Source organism: Onychomys torridus, chromosome 4 (genome assembly GCF_903995425.1).
Source record: "Onychomys torridus chromosome 4, mOncTor1.1, whole genome shotgun sequence".
NCBI classification, from domain to species: Eukaryota; Metazoa; Chordata; class Mammalia; order Rodentia; family Cricetidae; genus Onychomys; species Onychomys torridus.
The window spans coordinates 135577034-135600838 of NC_050446.1; the positions used below are offsets into that span (position 1 = coordinate 135577034).

The 23805-nt window shown below is 44.7% G+C and overlaps 1 protein-coding gene across 1 annotated transcript in view; it reads right to left on the reverse strand.

Moving 5' to 3' along the window:
* The window catches only part of Taf4 (TATA-box binding protein associated factor 4), a 76985-nt gene that overhangs the window by 29863 nt on the left and 23317 nt on the right, over positions 1-23805 (reverse strand). Inside the window, exons 2-3 of the mRNA XM_036184423.1 lie at positions 1519-1679; positions 52-171 (exon numbers count right to left, since the gene is read on the reverse strand). Coding sequence (XP_036040316.1) covers positions 52-171; positions 1519-1679 — 281 coding nt within the window. The remainder of the gene's footprint in view (positions 1-51; positions 172-1518; positions 1680-23805) is intronic.

Consider the following 23805-nt stretch of genomic DNA (forward strand, 5'->3'; position numbering starts at 1 on the left):
CATGCTTTGCCAGCGGGTAGCCTATTGATGCACCAAGCTGCATCCTCTTACCTGTACCCCAGGAGACCGCTGAAGGGTTGTAGTGGGCTGTACCGTCGTCTGGGCCTGAGACACCTGCTTAATTATAGTAGTTGGGGTCACCTGCCGTGCAATAATAGGTGTTCCTGGAGCCTGAAAAATAAGTTAGGAGTCATCTAAAATGAGCTACAGTAGGTCTCTGTCTGTCTGTCTGTCTGTCTGTCCGTCTGTCTCTCTCCTCTCTCTCTCTCACACACGCACGCACGCATGCACGCACGCACGCACACTCCTGAAGACATACTAGTGCACTCAAGGAACCCACAGCTTACTATAAAGAAATCATCCTAAGCCCAAAACTTTCTATTTCTAGCCAGAGAAAATAATGTACGATCAGAAACTTCACAGAAAATCCTAGAAGCAGACTTTATTAGTGAAGGCTACAAAACGCCATCTTTTAAAGCAGACACTGGAAACCCAGGGGTGGCACTGCTCTTAGAATAACACTGGCCTGCACAGAAAGTGAGGACACGCCAAGTCCTCCAAGCCACAGGCTGTACAAGGGCAAGGCAGGTGTCAACTAGGATGGAGACACCTCAAGTCCTGAGGTGGCTACAGAAGTTGTGTGAGAGGAGATGCAAAGATCTGATGGGGAAGTGCAGCGCACCACCACAGAGAACCTTCAACACAGTCCACATGCTTCCAACTCAGGAAACAACTGTACTGCAGGCCTCAAAAGAGGTGCTCTATGTTATTCCTATGGGGACCCTCTGCCTACCTTCAGTAAATACCACCCATCCACAGGACAGGGCACAACTCCAGAGGGAGTTCAGAGTTATCAGGATTACTCCCATCATCTCTTTAACTGCCAGGTATCTAGGGAAGGCACCGGAAAAAGGCAAGGCCACACAAAGCATACAACAGGGGTTACTGTGCTGGGGAAGTGGGGGCACTGCACACTGGGACAACACAGCTTGGCATCAAGCTCTGTGACTTCAAGGCTTGGGAGGTCTTCATTCTGCTCCACTACATACCCTTGGTACATCAAGCATCCTGTCTTCAAGACAGTCCCAGGACCTGTGCAGGACTACATCTACAGATTCTACATTACAGAAAAGACACTGGGACACACAGAACGGTGAACCCACTGGTAACAAGAGAAAGGCCAGGGCTCAGACAAGGGAGCTGACCCCAAACAGCATTTTATTTATACAGAGCGATATCCACAGCAGTCTACTGTAACCCAACTCAGTCAACAAGCTGAGCACTGGCCACAAGAGCTGGCTCCTCCAAGAGCAAATGGTCTCAGCTAGAAGAGAGCTATACCCGTCCTATACCCTACCTGATGGTTGGGTTTGAAAACACGTGCATGCCTCAGTGTCCACTCACACAGGACACACCTTCACTCGCACAATATCCCCAGTGTGCAAGGTGGGGAATGGGTGAGAGCCAGGCTGAGCTGCGGCTACCTCACACTAACCTACTCACCATGCATGCACTCACCTGCACGGTGGAGATCTGGACAGGTGGAGCACCTGTGGGGGTTGCAGGTCGGGGTGCCATGGTGCTCTGAGGCTGGGCCTGGGCATGGGCCTGCATCTGGGCCAGGGCTTGCTGAGGGATCATTAACAACTGCCCATTCTCACTCCGCACGAGGACCATTCCTGGGGGACAAATGATACTTGGCATCAGGAAGCACTCCCTACTCCAGCACAAGAAAGACACTGGCCAGGGGACTAATTACTACTGGAGGAATATATGAGCAGCTGCTGAGCAGCTGGCTCCTCAAGGGAGACAGAACTCAGGATGGTGGAGGACTGTCCAAACACACGAGAACCACAGTACATCTCCTTTCACAAGGAACCTAAGTGGTAAAGCCAAGTTCAATGGCCACAGCTTCAGTCCAGATGTGTGCCCTGCAGCCTCTTTAGATGTAGGTACCTAAGTACAATGCCTTGCCACTGCTTCTGCCTTGTCTACACTCACAAAGTGGCAGGTATCCCTCAGTGCAGGCTTCCAACACCCATGAGCCCATGTCCTGGGTGGCTACTCTGCACTTTCTCCACATTTCTCTGTCCAACACACTAAAGTGTGCTCACAGTGCTGGGGTCCTGGCTCTGAGTGCAGGACACCATCACCTCTACAGTCCACAGGCCAAGTCTCTCCAGCCTGATGCCTCAGAATGTCCAAACCAAACCAAAATGTGTAGTCCTCTATTCTTCATAGGAATACTGTGATCAGACATAGGGGCTGTGCTTTCCCCCAGGTAACCAGGATGCACAGAGGCACTGTCCACAGCAACAGGTCTCTCATCCATCCAAATTCTTGAAACTCTAGGAAAGCAAATTCTACCAGTCAAGTTTGACTAATTTTGGCTTCAAACCAGCAACCAATTGTATCCTAAGTTCTAGAAGCAACAGTAGCACTCTTGCCTTAAATGTAATGCCCACAATGGAGTTACAGCCACCCTCAGCCCAGCACAACAGGACAACAGTTCCAAAGTAACACACCACTGAGGAAAGGGATAAAGGGGAGGCGGGTATTGAGACTAAAATCTCCTATAAGCTATACACCCAGCAAACCCTGGGCTTTCCCTCTGTGAGGAATAAGTCAGAGCAATCACACAGGAAGAGTCTTTAATGCTGTCAAACTGAGTATATCCAAAACAGCAGCAAGGTCTTTTTGAACTCTGTAAAAATTGTTTGTTTGTTGTTGTTTGAGATAGGGTTTCTCTGTGTAGCTCTGGCTGTTCTGGAACTTGCTTTATAGACCAGGCTATCCTCAAACTCAGAGAGATCTGCCTGTCTCTGCCTCCCAAGTGCATGCTCCAACCACCACCTGGTGAACTCAGTAAATTCTTAATCCAGAAAACCCTGTTGTTGGTTAAAGAAATGAATGTCCCTCCAGAACTACCTCACACAAACACATCAGCACACTGGTGGTCAGTGTTTCTCTGTGGACCTAACAAGGTACAAGCAACATGTCTTGGAGGTTCTGTCTGACTACCCTTGTGGCCACTGTCACATATACCCAGTCACTGCAGAGTATGGTCCAGCCCAGCTGATGGAGCACAGGCCCCTTGTAGCATTCCTCAAGAGGCACTTTTTCCTTACTGATGCAGAACAGACTGAAGGAACTCTGTTTCCTTGGCTGACAGGGGATCTTCTGGTAAAGAGGATTTCAATGCCAACCTACCCTCATGCTTTCAAGCTCCTTTGACTGCTGGGTGTGAAGACCCAATATAGGCACTGTGGAGCCCAGTAGGCAAGGCCCCAGCCAGCCCACAGTGCTCACAGGCCCTGCCTCAGTTCCATCCCTGACCTCTGAGTAAATTCTTCATTAAAGCTAACATTACCCAGTTCCTCCAGCTGATCTGAGTGAGGAGGTTTTCAGTGTCACCAAGCAAATAACAGGTGACTGTCAAGGATCCTAGACACCTGGGACAGACCTAAACAGATAAATGTAGAAGTCCCACCCCCTCTTCAGAAAACATCTGCTTAACAATGTTACCAGAACATCCGATACCCACTGGATGGCCAGAAGACACTGAAGAAAGGAAAAGTAGAGACTTGGTAGGAAGGTGTGATCAAGTTGAGGGAGTCATTTCAGAAGCTCCAAGTGAAAGTAATCACTTAAGATAGCATGTCATGGATGGGGTCCCCTGGCACTAGCAGCAGATCTCTGCGATGTCAATAAAGAAGTGAGATGGTGTCCTTCAGACTACACAGGACTCCAACACCACTGATCACTTCAGGGAAGGAAGCCCAGAACTCACATTAAGCTGGCACAACTAGGAGCGCTACAGCAGACAACAGACCCAATGGGCCTGCCACCTGCAGCCACCTGGAAGGCAATACCCCAGCCACATCATTGCAACAGGAAGGAAAGCATTTCAGATGCTCTGTCTCAAACATGTATGCTCTCAAGAAATGCAATGACACCAGGACATGAACATGGGTTTGTACCCAAGGGAGATCTACAAAATGCCTCAGAAATCTCCAGAGACCACACTTCATCAGAGCATCAACACAACAGCCCAGAGTGCAGAGACAGGCCCATACAGATGGTCAGGAATCTGAATGAGCAAGGACAATGGGACAGGTACAGGCAAAAAACTTGGATCTACTGTCTACACACAAGACCAGCACTCCAGGAGAGAAGAGGACAACACCACTATTCTAGAAGTCATTCCAGAAGCATGGTCCCTAAAGGAACATGTGGGCAACTCACAAACCCGAACCTCCAGGTGCCTCTCTTCTACAGCTTAGAGGAAATGCTGGGCACCAACCAAGGGAACACAGACAGAGGGCTGGAGTACAAACACACACAGACTTACTGCCACATCTCAGCAAGAAAATTACAAGTAGGCAACAGATCCGAGCAGACAATTCCCAGAGATGAAAGACATAACCCATAGCAATAAATAAGCTCAGTGTCACAGGCCAACATGGGAAGTGCAAATTAAACCCACTACTACAGCTCAAGTGAAACCAAACATAACTGGTGATATGGGCAGAGAACTCCAGCAGCATGAGGTGGACCCCCTAAACGCCAAGCTACAATATTAGGAAATGACACACCATAATAGTGTACAGCCCTCTACTCCAGTCTACCTCAGAGACACTTGGACCTGAGCTAATTGAAGCAGTCTTATTTCTGACAGCCCAAAACTGGGATCAACAAAACACATCAACAGAGAGACAACATCTAAGATATCTACATAAAGGGAAAGTATTCAGAGATAAAGAAATGAGCTATGGGGGGTTGGGGATTTAGCTCAGTGGTAGAGTGGTTGCCTAGCAAGCGCAAGGCCCTGGGTTCGGTCCTCAGCTCCAGGGGGGAAAAAAGAAATGAGCTATGGAAACAATACAGGTGACCCTCAAATGATACACTCAATCAACGTAGCCAGGAAAAGGTCCACACTATATACACTTCTATGTTTCAGGACCCAACTCCATGTGACAGAAAGCTGACAAATGTGTAAAGGCTTGAGAATGAGGGAACAGCAGACATGTTCAGGTGATAGGAGGTTCACTATATCCTGACTGGTGGTAACTTCAGGGATGTGTGTGTCAGTCTAGCAAACTGCACTGAAAACATGATATTGTTGTATGTCAACAGCACCTCCATAAAGATCTAGGCACACACAAGCAAGCACACATTCGTGGGGCACGCACACACACCAAGAACCAGCAAAGGTCTAAAGATAAGGCGCAGTCTTGATTAGCATGTTCAGTCACTGCTGTGGAACAATCTTTTTTGTACACTATGAATATGTATTACTCTCACTGACTAACAAAGAGCTCACTGGCCTATAGCTGGGCAAGAGGAGGTTAGGCGGGAAAACCAGGCTAAGAGGATGCTGGATGAAGAAGGGCTGAGTCTGGAGTCACCAGCAGATGCAGGGAGAAGCAAGGTGAGCATGCCTTACTAAGAAAAGGTATTAAGCCACATGGCAGAGCATAGATAAGAAATATGGGTTAATTTAGATGTAAGAGTTAGCTAGTAACAAGCCTGAGCTACTGGTTGAGCAATTACAATTAATATTAAGATTCTGAATGGTTATTTGGGAAGCGGCTGCCAGGACAGGAAAATGTCCACCAACAAATGATGCCCAACATGGAGCATACATCCACATAAGACCTAACAAAGCTTATAAAAGGTTAGAAGCACACAAAAATGAAGCCAAACTCAGCTTCCTAGTCTCATGTCTCTCATATATAGGCCACACTATAGACATCTCCTAGTAGCTGCCAGCAGGTCATGATCTAAGGAGCTAAGCCACATGGCGAGTTCCCACAGTCTCTCACACGGGTGTTAGTACAGAGGCATCTCTCAGACCCTGCTATTGGGCTTAAGCTGCCAGTGTAAGCTCTGCCAGCACACTGCATGGCGGGTTTACAGTTGCTCGTGCAGATAGAAAAGGATTATAGATACACAGTAGAGACAGATTCAAATGAAAAAAACCTCTGAACAGGTCACAGTGTGTTTTAAAATGTACAAAGGCTTAGGAGAGAGAAGAGAAAGAGTATATACAGACTTAGATTTTAAATATAGTTTTAAAATAGCAAAGTTCTTAAAAAGGGAGTAAAGTGTAGTAGGTAGCTGTTCCAGCTTTGACTTGGAAGTACTACCTCCAGTGAGGCTTCTGGTAACTGCCACACCTACCTATGACCTGCCCCTGAGGCAGGGCCCAGAGGGGAGCCCTTAAGACCTGAGATCCAGATGTGCAGGCACTCTTGGTTCTTGGTGATCCTGGACGCTGAATGGCAGACCAAGTGGAGTTCTCCAGAGAACCCAGCTGGACTGCACCTCACCTCTCCCAGATCCTGTAACCAACCCTTTACTAAATGTTACCCCCCAAAATAAATCTCCCTTTTTAACTACATGGAGTTGCCTTAATAAATCCTCCAAGAAGAAAGTAATATATTAAAAAAAAAAAAAAAAAAAAAGCACGTAAAGATGGAAAATACATAGAGTCTGGATACTCTATGTTATTGTGTTGTCTTTGAAATTTTTAACTGCCGAGGAAGGAGCAATGGCTGCTAAGAGACACTGAATTAAAGCTGCTAGATTAAACCAACCTATATATTTTTAAAATATCTTTATTTCAAAATGTAAATCAAAATGTATGTTGCTTTGGAGAAGAGGTTAAGCTTTTGTTTCTACAGGAAATGAGAGGCTGGGGAATCCATCCCAGGTTAAAAAAGATCAGATTTGATTGAGGAAGATCCCTGAAATCCTGGCTACACACATAAAGAAGTAAACCTAAAAAAAAAAAACTACAAGACACATGGTGTATATTTTACCTGCTCAAACATAAAGCCAAAAAAAAAAAAAAAAAATCATCTTTGGCTGACTTATGTACAAGGCAGTCTATACTTGCATGAACATAGATACATATGTTACCTTTAAAAGTTTATGTATTTTCAGAGCAAGGGAATCAGACACCAATAAAAACGGATGGCTCAGGTGATCCAGCATCCAAAACAGCTTCAAGGTTACTGGCTGAGATGGTCCAGCCTCACAGACTACTCCAGCTGGGACTTCATTATTATCTAATTTTCTCAAGGTTCCCCCAAAGATAACAGTGCCCACAAACAACAGGAAGTAGTCAACAGAACCACGCCCAAATTCCCAAAATATTGGTTATAGATGTTTGTTATCATTTAAGGGGAGTGGTTACAAGTTGCTATTGGTCATTTTTTTTAAAAAAACTGAACAAATGAGGTATATAGATCTCTTTCTAAAGGAAAAAAAAGGGATATGATATAGAAATGACATCCTATGATATAGGACAAAAGGGTAGCTTATTGAATCTACTTTAATCCAAAAAACAACTATTAATCTCAAAATCTTTTATATTGGTATGGATTTTGGTATATATACAAATTTAAAGTTAATTTTGTTATATGTATGTTTCTACTCTTGTTTAGGATATTGTTTATGCAGCTCACTTAAAATGCATTATATAAATATAATGAAATACAGATTAATAGTCATCTATAATAGTCAAAATTAGTCATGTTAGGTATGTTTTCAAGCTATAAACAAATATATTTAGGTAGATGGTCTTCAAACACTTCAAAGACCTACAAGATATAGCATTTAAAATGTTTTTTTTAATTTATTTATTTATTATATATCCCTGCAGGCCAGAAGGAGGCACCAGATCTCATTACAAGTGGCTGTGAGCCACCATGTGGTTGCTGGGAATTGAACTCAGGACCTCTGGAAGAGCAGTTGGTGCTCTTTACCACAGAGCCATCTCTCCAGCCCTTAAAATGTTTTAATAACAAAAAACTTTTCATGACAGTGAGTCATGTCTGCTCCTGGCAGCACCAATTTACTTCAAAGGAAGATAATGGGCATTGAAGAAACTCCATATGAAATTTGCTTTCCTTATGGCAAAAGCTAGCCATTTGGGCAAAAAAACTTTCTGACAGTATACTGTACAAACTGGACCAGCAGGGTGCAAAAGAACGTATCTGCCAAACTTTGCCAAGACAAGGTAGGTCAGTTCTTCAAAATTCAATGCTTCTCAAAAATGTCTGTCAGATAAACTAGGTCTGTAGGCCAAAGTTGGATGCCCCAATGTTACAGAAGAACCTAGAGTGACTGTCCAGGCAGCCAGATGTCCTTGTTGTTAGATAACATTTCACCCTTCTGGGGTCTTTGACAGAATTGAAGACTAGAGAGTCATAGTTACAGTTTTCCTTATTTATAACATAAGGTAAATTAAGCATAAAACTTTAGACTCACAAAGATAAAATAAATAGTAAAATATTTTCTCTAATTTTGCCAAATACAAATAGATTATAGTTATTGTAACTGCAATTCTTACTTGATAACTTTTTGTTGTATATAGTTTTATTATGTTAAAGTTAAAACCTTCCTTTTTAATTAGACAAAAAGAGAGAAATGCTGTGGAACAATCTTTTTGTACACTATGAATATGTATTACTCTCATTGGCTAATAAAGAGCTCACTGGCCTATAGCTGGGCAGGAGGAGGTTAGGCGGGAAAACCAGACTAAGAGGATTCTGGGATGAAGAAGAGCAGAGTCTGGAGTCACCAGCAGATGCAAGGAGAAGCAAGATGAGCATGCCTTACTGAGAAAAGGGACAAGCCACGTGGCAGAGCATAAATAAGAAATATGGGTTAATATAAATGTAAGAGCTAACTAGTAACAAGCCTGAGCTACTGGCCGAGCATTCACAATTGTTATTAAAGAGTAATTATTTGGGAAGCAGCTGCCAGGACAGGAAAACTTCCGCTTACAAGTCACCATAACACACACACACACACACACACACACACACACACACACACACCCAAAAAAAAAACAAGCCATGAGTGTTACCTCATGCTTCCTTCACACATGGTAACTGGAAGCTTAGCCTGCTGCTGGCAGTATAAGGGACTACACTTTCCAGGCTCCTTTAAATAGCACCTCTTGTAGTACAGCTCAGACAGTAAGCAGTCCTGGGAGGATGCTCAGAACCTCAGCATCAGACTGTAAGTCAAAATGCAAAATAGCACTAGAGTGCTTTGATGGACAGAGACCCCAGAAATGTCACAGGAGGAAGTGTGGTCAAGCCTAAGAGTATGCCATATAGGACACAACCTTAGAGGGCCCTGCTTCAACTCCCAGCAAGCACAGAGCTCACAAGAAATCTCTGTGTCCTGCATATGCCTCTTCCCTTCAGAGAGCTGTTAACTAGAGCCCAGGAAGGCCTTTGTGTCTTTCCAGCCTGCACTCTCCCCAGGCATTGGTTCTGGGACCACCTGAGAACTGACAAGCAGTTATAGGCAGTCTGCTCACTCAGGATTCCCTATCAAACCCCATTCCACAGATGTGCCAGGACCACCATAGAGTGAGTAACTGAATAGCAACCAGTGGGGGTTTACTGATGCTTTTTTATTCATCAGTTTGTGTACAAGACAGCACAGAAAAAACACCACAACAAGGAAAAACAATGCACATAAACACAAGCTAAAGCTCACAGGTCCTCTTTCCCCTCTCAGGGAAAAGAGTCTGGTGGTCAGTGTAGATAGATTCCACTGTCCCGTGTACAAACCTGGAAGTGGGGTGGAGAGGAATCCAGCTTTGTGCTTCACAAGTATGTGACAGAACCCCACAAGAAAACACTGCAGCTAAACAAGCCCCTCACTGTCACTGCCTCAGCTTTCAAACTCATCCCAAAATATACTCTGCCACAGATCTTCCTGTCACTGGGGACGTACTGTCCGGGCTCTTCCTACCTCTCTTGCAGCTCTTCTATTACTCTACAGGCTGCTTTCCTGGTCACTCATCCTGAACCCCAAGTCTAGGTCCTGAACACCACTTCCACTCTGCTCATGAGAATTCTCCCCAGCCCTCACTTCCCACTGAAACCACCCACCTCATCCCCAGCTTACCCACTTCAGAGCTGCTCCAAGTTCCTTTGCCCCTCCTTTCCATACCCCACCATCACACAACCTGCCAGTTTCCACTCCAGCTTCCTCACCTGCCTGAGCTGTAACTGCCTGTCACCTAAGTCGGGAGCAAGTCTCCAATACCTCCCTCCCACTGCAGGACTGAGCTCCAGTTGCTGAGAGCTGAGATGAACTTATGACTCCTTTCCCACTGGCAGCCTCCAAGCATCGGGAGCAGCCTCTACACACTCACTCATAGAACCTCTCAAGTCCCTTCTAGCTGCCGAGCAGAGAGGTTTTCCTACACAGCAGCAGCAGGCTCTGCTGCAGACAGTTCCTCACAGACACTAGCTAATGCCTGCCCTCCTCCAAATCAGCTCCCTGGGGACAGGAGTTAGAATCTACAGAAGCTTTGCGCACTTCTGTTCATCTACATTTCTCCTCCTTCCAGCACAAATCCTAACCATGGGAAATGTCTCGTTTATCTCTTTTCAGAGCAGAATAAATATAGTTAACAATAAATGGTTTCTTGCATTGCCTACCCTCCCATCTCTTTCCCCCCCCCCCCCCCCAAAAAAAAAAAAAACACCAATACCATCTTTACAAAAATCTAAATTCCTGAGCTGGGCTGCAGGTAAGAATGTACCTAGCATGTATGAAACCCTGGGTTTCATTCCCCAGCACCACATAACCTGTAATCCCAGCACACAGGAGGTGGGCAGGAGATTAGAAGTGTAAGTTATCTTCAGCTACATAGCTAGTTAGAGGCCGGTCCCAGATTTATGAGACCCTGATTCAAAAAAGGGGAAAGGGGGAGAGGATGATGACACTGAGCTGCTGTGTGTAAGTGAGTGAGTGTGTGTGTGTGTGTGTGTGTGTGTGTGTGTGTGTGTTAGGGAAAGGGCAGCACTTCTACACACCTAGTTGGGAGTGGCCCTCCTGGAAGTGCCCATGTACTATGTCCTGCATCTTCTAAGCCACAAAATTGGCCAGGGGTTGGTGGGTAGGTCACTGTCACTTCTCCCCAGCATACCCATGACTAAAGCTGAAGTGCCCTCGGATCTGGGGTAGGCACCCATAGCTCCAGACAAGGGACTGCTCCACAAGAGGAGCTAGCTAAATAAGATCACTCCCTCCCACTGCAGGACTGAGCTCCAGTTGCTGAGAGCTGAGATGAACTTATGACTCCTTTCCCACTGGCAGCCTCCAAGCATCGGGCCCACAGCACTGTGGCCCAGTCTCCATACTAGGGTTCCCTAAACCTAAATGTACCCTTCAAAACATTAGCCCCTAAATTCTCTTTAACTTTAAATAGCTAACAGACATTGATGAGATGACTTTCAGAAGTTAATATGTGTATTTTCACAAGCAGGAATGTGCATGTAAGTAGTATGCAGGGCTTGACTACAAACTGTAACCTAATGTCCTTCAGAGTCTGGTTCCCACCAACACCTGCCCAGTTCAAAGTGGCATCCTCTGTGCCAGCTTACCCTAGCACATCTTGCAGGCCTCTATATGTACATTATGGTTGTGAGGCTTGGTGTTCTTGTGGGACTCCTAACAGTTGACACTTTTGCCTGCTTTTCCCTCCTACTGGGTTGTCTAGTCCAGCCTTAATGAGGGGAGGTGCCTAGTCTTATTGCAACTTGATAGGCCATGTTTGGTCGATATCCCCAAGAGGCCTGCCCTTTTCTGAAGGGAATAGGAAGAGGAATGGGTGGGGGGAGGGGGAGACTAGGATGAGATTTGGGAGAGGAACCAAGGTTGGGATGTAATATATGAGAAAATTAAAAAGGAAAAAAAAACAAAAACAAAAACAAGTAACATCTTCCCCCTACAGACAGCTGCATATTCAGGACTAAGGCATTAAGTATTTCACCTGATCTTGAACAATATTTAACAAAAGCACAGGCTTGTATTCTCAAATGCCAAGCCCATCAGCTACAGATCAACAGTGGCTCACTGTCCTGTTAAGAGCTGTTGGGTCTAGGGAAAGAACGGTCGTTCTTCCTTTCTACGTAAAATAAAGATTTCGAAGCAAACACTGCCTTGCTTTGTAGAGACAAACCAGGCTGAAATGAGCTAGTTTGGAGCACTAGGGAACAAGAGAGCAGCAGAACAGCAGAAGCCTGACTGGTAATCCCTGACTGACCCAGGCCCCACTAGGAAGGCTGGCTATCTGAGAATCCCTCAACCTCAGGTGCACTTCCCGCAGGCTCTCACCTAATTCCCATCCCCATCCACACTCTGCCTTCCTCTGCCCCTTCCACACATTGTGGGAGAGGTGAGCAAGAAGACTCAGGCACAACTCTGGGCCTCAAAGAGCTGACAGTTTCAATAGATGAGTGAGAGAGAAGGGCCAGCCTGGAGCCCAGACAAGAAGCTCAGAGCCATGGAGAATGGGCACCTAAAGCAGCCCAACATCAAGTGTCAGGAGCTGGCCAGTTAGAGGAAAGGACTGAACTAAGAAGACCGCAGACAGTTCAAGGAGCTACATGAGGGTCCAAGTGAGACCTCCACACATGAACAGGGTTGGGACATGATGGCAGCAGACATCTCAAGACCCAGCACTGGGAAGGCTGAGGCAGGAAAACATGATGAAGTTGAGGCCAGCCTAGAATGTGCAATAAGATGCTGTCTCACAACAAAACAGACACTGGTGACAGGGCACCAGCCCGACAGCTGCCAAATGGCATCTAGCCTCCCACATGTGCCAGTTAGGACAGGAAACACACCACTCTAAGTCAAACCCCACAGCCTGTTCACATCAGAGTCCATGCTAACTGAGACCTGCTTCAATGTGCAGACATAGAATTCAAAAGCCTTACAGCGGTAGGATGTACCCTTGTGGCTCAGTGGGGACAGGTTCTACACTTCCTAGACCTGGCAGCATCCATTCTGGCTTTTCCTTCACCTCTTCTCAGACAGTGCTCAACTAAACAGAGCAGAACTGTTTTTGTATTCAAGGAGTTGTTTCAAAACTCAGCCCTAGGCCAGCCTGCAAGCAGGAAGGTCAACCAGGAAAGGCAAAGGCTAGAAGAAGCCAAGTGGTCAAAGCCAGCCACCCTGGCTGACACAGTCCCATTCTGACAGTAGATGATAACACCAAAGACTTCTATTATCTGAAAGCTCAAGCCGCCCCTCCACCACATCTGCTGAAGTGCGCACATGCACGTACACGTACACACACACACACACACACACACACACACACACACACACACACACACCTGGGGCTCACTGGCCGGCCAGCCTAGCCAAATCTGTGAATTTTAAGTTCAGTGTGACCCTGTCTCAAAAAATAAAATGGAAAGCAACTGAGGAAGACACCCAACATTTACCTACAGGTGCACACACATCTGCACATGTGTTTGTACACACAAAATAGCCTACTTTGTGCCTGGTAGTGGTGATGCATGTTGTTAATCCCACTGCTGGGGAGGCAAAGGCAGGTAAATCTCTGTGAGTTCAAGGGCAGACTGGTCTACAAAGCAAGCTCCAGGACAGCCAGGTCTACACAGAGAAACTCTGTCTCAAATAAATGAATGAATGAATGAATGAATGAATGAAAGAAAGAAAGAAAGAAAGAAAGAATGAATGAATAATATAACCCACTTCCCTAAGCTAGCTGATAATCATAACTGTCAACTTTAAAAGCTGGCTAAAGAGTACTAGGTAACCTACAAAAGCAACACAAGGACAGTCAAGATGCTCTGTGCTACTAACAAGCAAGAAAAGCAAATTAAAATGAGATGGTGGCCAGGAGTGGTGGCGTACGCCTTTAGTCCCAGCACTCGGGAGGCAGAGGCAAGCAGATCTGAGTTCGAGGCCAGCCTGGTTTACAGAGTGAGTTCTAACCTACCATGCTAATAAAAACTTCATTTAATTTCTAGCATCCATTGCTGGCAATGAATGGGTACAGACCACACATAAAATAAAGTATAATAATGTTCATCTTCTAACCTAGTGACTTATGCTCACTTCTTTACAACAGAGACACCTACCCCATGCATAACACCAACAACTGTCTCCACTCATAACCATCTCATGGGAAAGAGTGACTATGTGCACACTGAATCTCATTTAAGACATGAGTAGAGTGACATTTAAACCGTCTCACATAGCAGGGCTTCCACTGACAGAATGATCACCTTTTGCAGTCATGGAATTCATACTTGGGCTTTATATGTTTGTGCAGTTTACATCTCCTTGAAACCACATAAAGGTCATCATTTATTTTTATTTATTTATTTTTTTTTTGAGACAAGGTCTCCCTGTGTATCCCTAGCTGGCCTGGAATTCACTGCATGTAGACCAGGCTGGCCTCAAACTCACAAAGATCTGCTTGCCTATGTGTACCAAGTGCTGGGATTACAGGTGTGTGTCACTGCATGGCTAGCTAGTATTTAAAGTGGACAATAAAGACAGGCACGGTGACACACACATTCCAAGCTCAAGGACAGCCAGGGCTACATAGTAAGGCCCTGTTCCAAAACAAAATGAAACAAATTTGTGCTAGAGGGGAGCTATGCACCCCACTCTTCTTCCTCTCAACCACACCGTGCCCCCTGCATAGCCTATGGCTGCCCTCTTCACTGCATACCATCAAGGAACCTGTGGTTTTCACTCCCACCTGGCTTCTCTTCCACTACATCGGCTACTTGACCTTGCAAGTGCCTGGAGAGAATGAAGAACCATCTATTTCAAGTGTCCAAGGGTGGCCATACCAGCAAAATGGGCCACATAGCCCTGCTCCAAGTGCCAAGAAATCTGCAGCTCTAAGTGTTTCCCGGACTGCACTGACTTTCTGGAAGCCACGGAAAGACATAACAGTGTCCATACCAGATGTAGAAAGACCCAGTAACCAAGAGCCAGGTTCTCCCTTCCCCTAGGGTCCCACACAGAACTCACTTGGGAGTGGCCTTGGCCAGGTACCTGATCTGGCCAAATTCTCAGACTTCATCACACTCTCTACTTCCTCGTGTGTAATTAATTCACTAGTCAGGCCTCATCTATACTTACTATTTACAACACAGGACCCTCATCCCAGGCACCACCACTACTTCTGGCCTGCAATCTGCACAAATAGGCTATGCTTGGCAGGCTGAGTCCACGGGACCACCTCTACAAGACTTTGCAAGAGTATTCCAGCTTATCCTGTATCCATGATGCTCAGGAAGGACTCTGTCTGCCAGGGTGCCCACACTGCTACAGAATCTATCTTAGCTCCTGTTCTTTCCTCTGAAGAGTCAGAACTCATCCAGTTGGCATTCTGGCTGTCCTTGATGGGCACTGACAGAAGCTAGAGATCATGAGGTAAGTAAGGCATTTCTTACTCCTTATTTTCCCTTTCCTCTGACTTTCTTATTAACTTTAACTTCTGGTATTGTATTTCTATTACTCATTTTGCATTCTGACTAAAGCAAGAAGTGTGTGAATAAAAATAAGAATTAAAGCCTCAAAGAACTCGGCCAGAATACTCAGGTGCACAGCACAGGAGCAGTGCCTCAGAGCCACCTCTGTTGGGGCTTAGAAACAGAAAAGGGGCAAAGTCCTAGCTGCTCCCCACGTCGGCAGAAAGAGAACACCTACATTAGTCTCCGCTGCATTCTTCTCTGTTCTTCTAGTAGCCACTGTATCACTTAGGATTTAACACATCTTGATATGCCTTACCTGCAATGTAAAGAAACCACTCAAACTGACACACTTTGGATGGCACTCACACACCAGTCAAAGGGCTTCTTATGGAAGGACTAATGAGTGACAGCCTCTTAGGTCCCTAGGCTACTTCAGCTCAGTAACTTCTGCCCTCTGACAGCTCAGATCATCTTCAGCTACAGCCTCCAGATAAAGAGGTACACGGGGCTAGGATGCATCTCAGTGGTAAAACACTTTCCTATCTCCAGCACTAGAGACAAAAAGGTCTTCTAAATGGAGAGGCATAGTATCTCTGCCCTTCTGCATGTTGAGCTTTTTAAAGGAGCGTCTACCCAAAGAGGCTAGAAAGGGGGAAAGCAATCTGAGTGTCAATGGCAAGGACGATAAAAACAAAGACAGTGCCATCTGCACAGGAATGGACTGGCACCAGGTAGTGCCAGGGCCTGGACCCATGTTCTGCTGGTGGAAAAAAAAAATGTCTTACACTAGTGCTATGTCCATGCCACTGACAAAGAAAGGAGGTCAGGTGTGAGTAAAATGCATTTGAAACCACATGCAGTCAAACTGCAACTCTCCAAACTTGACTACCTGGCAACCTCACTTAACAAAACATGATGGGAAGAAGACAGCCATGGGCTCTCCCATCATCTGACAGTCAGTACAAACATTGATGCATGCTGTGAGCTGCCTCACATACTCATTGGATAACTGCCAGGTACTACCTTACACACTTACAAAGTACTCACCATGTGCTACCACACACACATATCCACACCTGCTCTGTGCCACCCTGCACACTCAATGCCAGTCTCCATCAACCATCAGAAATTCACATGCGTGAGACAGACTCTTCTAAAGTTTCCACTGTACTCAACCAATGTGGCTGGCCAACCAGTGTCATGGATCACATCTCCTCTGTCTGTATCAAGGACAGCCACTCTGTAGACTAAGGAGCTGTTCAGACCTCTCATGAAGGCCCACAAGCTGATGGGTAGACTCAGCTATTAGGAGGGTGAGAAGCAACCAGACAAAGATGAAGCCAAGGGCTTACCAGAAGGGCAGCTTGGAAGTAACATGGGGACCAAAGAGGCACAAAATCCCCATCCCACCCCCACTAATCCAAGCCACAGCCTCAGCTCCAGTGGTCTCCTGAAGCAAAAAAAGAAACTGACCCACAGAGATGGGAATGTGGGGTAAGGCTAAAGGACAGCACACCAGAGGTGGGTAGAAGAACGTGGCACTCACAAGGGCACTATTAGACTGTAAAGAAACACAAAGGAACCCAATGAAACCCAATAACTACTCATGACAAACAAAAAAACATTCCCTTGTCCCCCCACACCAACCCACATCCCCAAAAGGCTCTAAAATATTAGCAATGATTCAGTAAAGTGTTTGCCACACAGGCATCTAGTTTAGGATTCCCAGCACCTATGTTAAATGACAGTGTCTTAGTTAGATGTCCATTGTGATAAAACGCCATGACCAAAAGCAACTTGGAGAGAAACTGGTTTACTTCAGCTTATAATATCACTGAGGGAAGTCAGGGCAAGAATTCAAGGCAGGAACTTGGAGGCAGGAACTGAAGAGGCCATGGAGGAGTGGCTTAGCCTACTTACTTACACAGCCCAGGACCAAATGCCTAGGGGTGGCAACACTCACAATGGGCTGGGTCCTCCTACATCCATCACTTATTGGGAAGGCTTGCCTCTAGACCAGTCTTGTGGGGGAATTTTCTCAATCAAGGTTCCCTCTTCCTAAATGACTTTTAACTTGTATTAAGTTGACAAAAAACTAAGCAGGACAGCAGTCGTGGCAGTATGCATCTGTAATCCCAGAGGAATTAGAGACCTGAAGCTTGCTAGCCAGTCTTTCTAGTTCAATCTGTGAGCTCCAGGGTTAGCCAGAGACCTTGTCTCAAAATCAAGTAAAATGCACAACAGAAGAACAACCATTATCAACCTCTGACTTCTTGCACACATGTGGCATGTGCATTTATACACACACATATCTCAAAAAAGAAAATCAGCAATGTGTAAACCCAGAACTCAGAGGCTGAAGCAAGAGGACTCCTAAGAGTTCAAGCTAGCATGGGCTGAATAAACAAAAGTTACAGAGCATCCTAGACTACACTACAGAGGAGGGCCTGTGTCAAACAAACCAACCAACCCACACACATCAGAAACAAGGATTGGTTATGTTTCTCAGCAGGGTAAGAGTTCTTGCCTAATATACACAAGCCCCTTCCCTGTCAGAAAGAAAAAAGTCTGAATTAGAGAATACAATTGCTATGGATATTGCTCTGTATAAATAAAATGCTGTTTGGCCAGTGGTCAGGCAGGAAGTATAGGAGGGACAAGAGAGAAGAGAATGCTGGGAGGTGAAAGGCTGGGGCAGAGAGACACCGCCAGCCACCACCATGACAAGGAAGATGTAAGGTAATGGTAAGCCACAAGCCACGTGGCAAAGTATAGATTAATAGAAATGGGTTAATTTCAGATAGAAGAAGTAGATAACTAGAAGCCTGCCAAAGCCATGCAGTTTCTAAATAATATAAGCGTCTGTGTGTTTATTTTATAAGTGGGTTGTTGGACTAACAGGGCTTGGCAGGGGCTGGAGAGAAGGTCTCCAACTACAAATGGCGCCCAACGTGTTGGCAAGAGTTTCCACCTAAAACCTGACAGAAAAGATTCTAAAACGGAGCTAAAAATAGCTTCCTAGTTGTCTCTCTCAAGTTAGTGGCAGTCTGCCGGTTTGAGCTACTATGGAGGGTTCCTGGCATGTGTGTCTGACCTGCAGTGTGGCTGGAATGAGGAGTCTACAAGTGACACTTTACTCTGATGCATGGTAGATTTAGCCTTTGCTGGTTTAAAAAAAAAAAAAAAAAAAGTGGTTCTGGGCTATGCACTGCTTTGATAGAACTGCTTCTGATAGTTGATGGTACACAATGCTCCAGACCCAGAGCTGGCAGTAAACTGTACCACCGCCACTTTGGAAAGCTGAGGTGGGCGGAGCCAGCAGCCACAGCGGTGTTTCAGTCTTACAAAGATGGATATTACACAGAGAATCTGGTTTATGTTGTCTTTGGGATTTTTAACTGCAGAAAAAGATTTGATTGTAAAAGCTGTTGAGTTAAACAAATATGTAAATTTTAAAGGTACCTTGACTTCAAAATTTGGATATAAGGATATGTTGCTTTGGAAAAGAGTCTCTGCTTTTGTTTCCATAGAAAGCCAGAAGCTATGGATTTGTTCCAGATTAAAATACATCAGGTTTGATCAGCCAAGACCACCTTAAGGTCTCCAATGACACCATGGCCCAGATATCCAACATCCAGAATGGTTTCCATAGAAAGCAAGAGGTTATGGATTTGTTCCAGATTAAGATACATCAGGTTTGACCAGCCAAGACCCCCTGAAAGGTCTCCGATCACACCATGCCCAGATGATCCAACATCCAAAATGGTGTCAAGGCAACTGGCTCAAAAGATTTACCCTCATGGACTACTCCATAATCCTAAAATTTTCTTTATGTCCCATAGGATGCAGCGCCCTCCTCCAGCAGGAAGTAGTAAGAAAAACTACGCCCAAATATACCAAGCTGGCTTTGGAGATGGAATTGGCTCACTCCTTCTCTAAACCCAGGCATATTGCTAAAAGAAAAGGTTAAGAGATTCTTGTGTCCCAAGTCAGAAGAGCCCTCTGGTGTGGAACAGAGAAAAATCAATATTTTTATTTAAATCGGGTTGATTATAAATGTGATCTCTTTCTAAAGAAGAAAAGGGGATATGATATAGATATAATAGGATAAAAGGGGAGATTAATGAACTTACTTTTAAAGAGCAACAACTTGTTTAAAATGTTTTACATTGGTATGGATTTTAGTCTATTGATACAAACTTAAAGTTAATTTTGTTATACTGTGTATATATTTCTACTCTTGTTTAAGGTATTATGTCTGTATAGCTTATTTAAATTTGTAATGGATAATTAAAAAGATTAATAATTAGTCATCTATGATAATCATACTTGTAGCCATGTTAGTTAAGTCTTCTAGGTATACATAGAGATATTTCAGATAGACAGGTAATCTTCAAATACTTCAAAGACCTACAGAATATGGCATTTAAAATATTTTAAAAATTTAGACTTTCTGGACAATGAGACATGTCTGCTCATGGCAGCACCAATTTACTTCAGAGAGGAGGATAGGCATCGAAGACACTTCATATGGAGTTTATCTTCACCTTGGCAAAAATAGCCATTTGGGCAAGAAACTGTTCTTGTCTGGACTGCTTGATCAACTGGACATGCAGGACCCATAGAAAGGTGACCACTGGACTTTGCTTGACAAAATGGTCCTTCAGGCTCCTGCTTCACAGAGGAAACTGCCAGACATTCTACAGGACACTGAGAGAAGTGACCGAGAGACTCTAGCCCTGTGGGCTGAAGACAAATGCCCCAACTTTACAAAGGAACATTAGGTGACTGTCCAGGCTGCCAGCTCTCTCTGTCTACCCTGCAAGACTCCCGAAAGTTGCTTGTATACTTCTCCTGTTTCTCAGGTAATATTATATCCTTCTGAGGTCTTTGATGTGGTTGAAGACTAGATAGTTATAATTTCCTCAGTTATGATAAAAGATAAGTTAGATATAAAACCTTAGACTCACAAATATAGGATAGATAGAATATTTTGTTTAATTTTGCCAAAACAAATAGACTAGATATTGTAACTATAATTCTTGCTTGATAATTGTTTTGTTATACGTAATTTTACTATGTAAAAGTTAAAACCTTCCTTTAAAAAAAAAAAAAAGAAAAGGGGAAGTGCTGTGGATATCACTCTGTATAAATAAAATGCTGTTTGGCCAGTGGCCAGGCAGAAAGTATAGGCAGGACAAGAGAGAGGAGAATTCTGGGAGATGGAAGGCTAGGGCAGAGAGATACTGCCAGCCACCGCCATGACAAGGAAGATATAAGGTAATGGTAAGCCACGAGCCACGTGGCAAAGTATAGATTAATAGAAATGGGTTAATTTAAGATAGAAGCAGATAACAAGAAGCCTGCCATGGCCATACAGTTTCTAAATAATATAAGCGTCTGTGTGTTCGTTTTATAAGTGGGTTGTTGGACTAACAGGGCTTGGCGGGGGCTGGAGAGAAGGCTCCAACTACATACAATTGAGGGTATGGAAAATACTATTAAAGGCTGAAGGGTATAGCTTGGTGGTAGAGCACTTGCCTGGCACACATGGGGCCCTGGATTCAATTCCCACCACTGGGGGGGGGGGGGTGTTAACACTAAGGAAGCCATAAACTTGACAGTGCTCCAGAATAAAACTTAGCAAAATATATGCAAGATTAATCTGGAAGTATAAAACTTATTTGGAAGACATTGCACGAGATCTATATTGAGTGACTGCCCATGCTTACTCACAGACAGGTTGGCAACATTGTTCAATGGGTGGTTTATTCCTCCAAACTGTCCAGTTCATACACAAAATTCCAACTGTTCAGTCCTTTAAGGAGTTATCTCTAAAGCCCAAGGGCAGGAGGAGCAAATAATGGACCTAACACCAACCTTAGGCAATATGCAGCCAATACAGAACTTTGCCCCTTAAGAACAAGCTGACAGTCAGGCAGTGGTGGCACATGCATTTAATCCCAGCACTCAGGAGTCAGAGGCAGGCGGACCTCTGTGAGTTCGAGGCCAGTCTGGTCTACAAAGCAAGTTCCAAGACAGCCAGGGCTATTACACAGAGAAACCCTGTCTGAAACAAAACAGAGAACAATCTGCCATGAGTGGACAGACAAGTAAAGGGAGCACTCAGAGCCAGATGCACCTCCACAACAAAGAGAAGAGCACAGGAGGAAGGCGGGTCAGGACAACACACTGCACCTCGAAGCATGCAACCTGAGACCCAACACAGAAAACACGACTCCAACTCCAGAAAGACTGAAGGCTTAAAAGTAGAAGCAAAAACTAAAATCTTGCCGGGCGGTGGTGGCACACACCTTTAATCCCAGCACTCGGGAGGCAGAGTCAGGCAGATGTCTGTGAGTTGGAGGCCAGCCTGGGCTACCAAGTGAGCTCCAGGAAAGGCTACACAAAGAAACCCTGTCTCAAAAAACAACACAAAAAAAAAAAAAAAAAACCTAAAATCTTGTAGAAAACACAGAAGATCCCCATGACCTTGGGCATTAGAAAGAACTTACAGATCTCTCCAAAAAGTGTTTACCACAGGGGAAAGATTGGTAAATTCAAAAACATTAAAATCAGGAATGCCTGTTCATCAGAAAAATATAACAAGAAATGTGAGGGAAATGACATGGTGGCATGCATCCTTAATCATTGCATGAGGGAGGTAGACAGGAAGATCAGAAAGTTCAAGGTCATGGTTAGCTCCATTATGAGTTCAAGACCATCAGGGCTAAGGAAGACCCAAGGAAAGATGGAAGAAAGGAATGGAAGGTGTGGAGGGGGTGGTGGTTTGAATGAATGAATGAATGAGTGGGTGGGTGGGTAAGTGGATCAGACATAAGCTGAAGACAGAATAACCAGGCAGAAATGAAGAAATTGTTTGAAAACCAAGCAGAAAGATACAAGCCACTTCCCAGAAGGACTCCCACAAGCAGCAGGAAATTGAAGAACTCCGAAGTCTGGCTATGCTCTAAGTGCTGAGAGGAGGGAGGCCACAGACTGAAACAACTGGCACCATTCACATGAACCGCAGGCAAAAACCCTGAGAGACAGAAAGAGACAAGCCAACAGCTCCTAGACTCACACACAAGAGGTCAGAAGTCATAGGTCAGTCACTTCATGACCAGGTGGGGTTTGAAACAGAGAGCACCATGGTTTAGTTTCAAATTTAAATGAACACAGCTCACCACAAAGCAGACGAAAAACGAAAAGTCATTCTGACAAACTCTACTTTACCCAGTTAAGGGAAGACCTGCCACTCGGCAAACAAATAGAAAACGACCACAGAGCCTGACTCTCAAGGTGACGTGTTAGAAGGTAACCAGGTCACAGGCTGGAGCCTCATGAATAAGATTCAAGTTCTTAAAAGAACCCCTGGTCCTCTTCTTCAAACCAAACCAGGAGACAGTGAAAAGGTCCTGTGCACCAGGCAGTGGGCCCTCAACACACACACCATCTGCTGGAACCCTGGTCTCAGAGTTCCAGAGCCCATGACGCAAAGGTAAGTCTGTTGCTGATAAGCCTCCCACCCTTGCCCGTGGTGTTTTTTATCACAGCAGACCAAATAGCCTACAAGTGGAATAGCTGAGGAATAATGAGAAAGGGGTGCCACAAGAGAATTAGAGCAAAGACTGGCCAGAAATGATGCTAAAGAGTCCTGTGACCAGTCCCTGCCATGCTGAAGGTGCTAGCCAGAGCAGCAAAGTGAAAACAGGAATGGATAGAATGGAGCCTCTATCACCACAATGTGCTGGTCTCTAAAGAAAAACTAAAACTCTACAAAGTAAAGATGTAAAAAATTAACAAACAGGCTGGGAAAAATGGCTGCAGAGCACCTGGGTTCTATTCCCAGAAGCCACATCAGACAGCTCACAGCTGTCTATAACTCCATTCCAAGTGATCCAATGCCCTCTTCTGGCTTCAGTGGGCACCAGCTACAAAGTGGTGCACAAACATGTATGCAGGCAAAACACTCATACATATAAAATAAAAATAACTTTAGAAAAAAATTAACAAATGATTTCTAAAAGGGCACAGTATAGAAGATGGTTTTAAAAGTGATGTTTCTAAGTATTAGAAACAAATAACTAGATATTGACATTTTTAAAAAGTACTGTGTATACTGCATAAAGTATGAATACATAAATAGATTAAACAAAATGTTAAGAAACACTGAAAACTACAGAAGAATGCTGAGAGAGATTTGTTTCATTTTCACTTGTGATACAGTCCAGGCTGACCTCAAACTTGTTATGTAACCCAGTAGAGCCACGCTTGGCCTTTGTAAGACCCAAATAGATGGAGATAAGTGTTCGTGAAGATCCATGCTCATGGATCAGAAGATTCAATATTAAGATACTAATTATCATCAAACTGATCTAAAGGTGCAACTGAGCCCTGAGCAATCTATCAGAAGACGAATTTGCAAAAACCAATTAGTTTTAAAACTTACATGGGGGCAAAGAACCAGAATAGCCCCACACAGTCTTAGAAAAGCAGAGCAATGAGGGCGCAG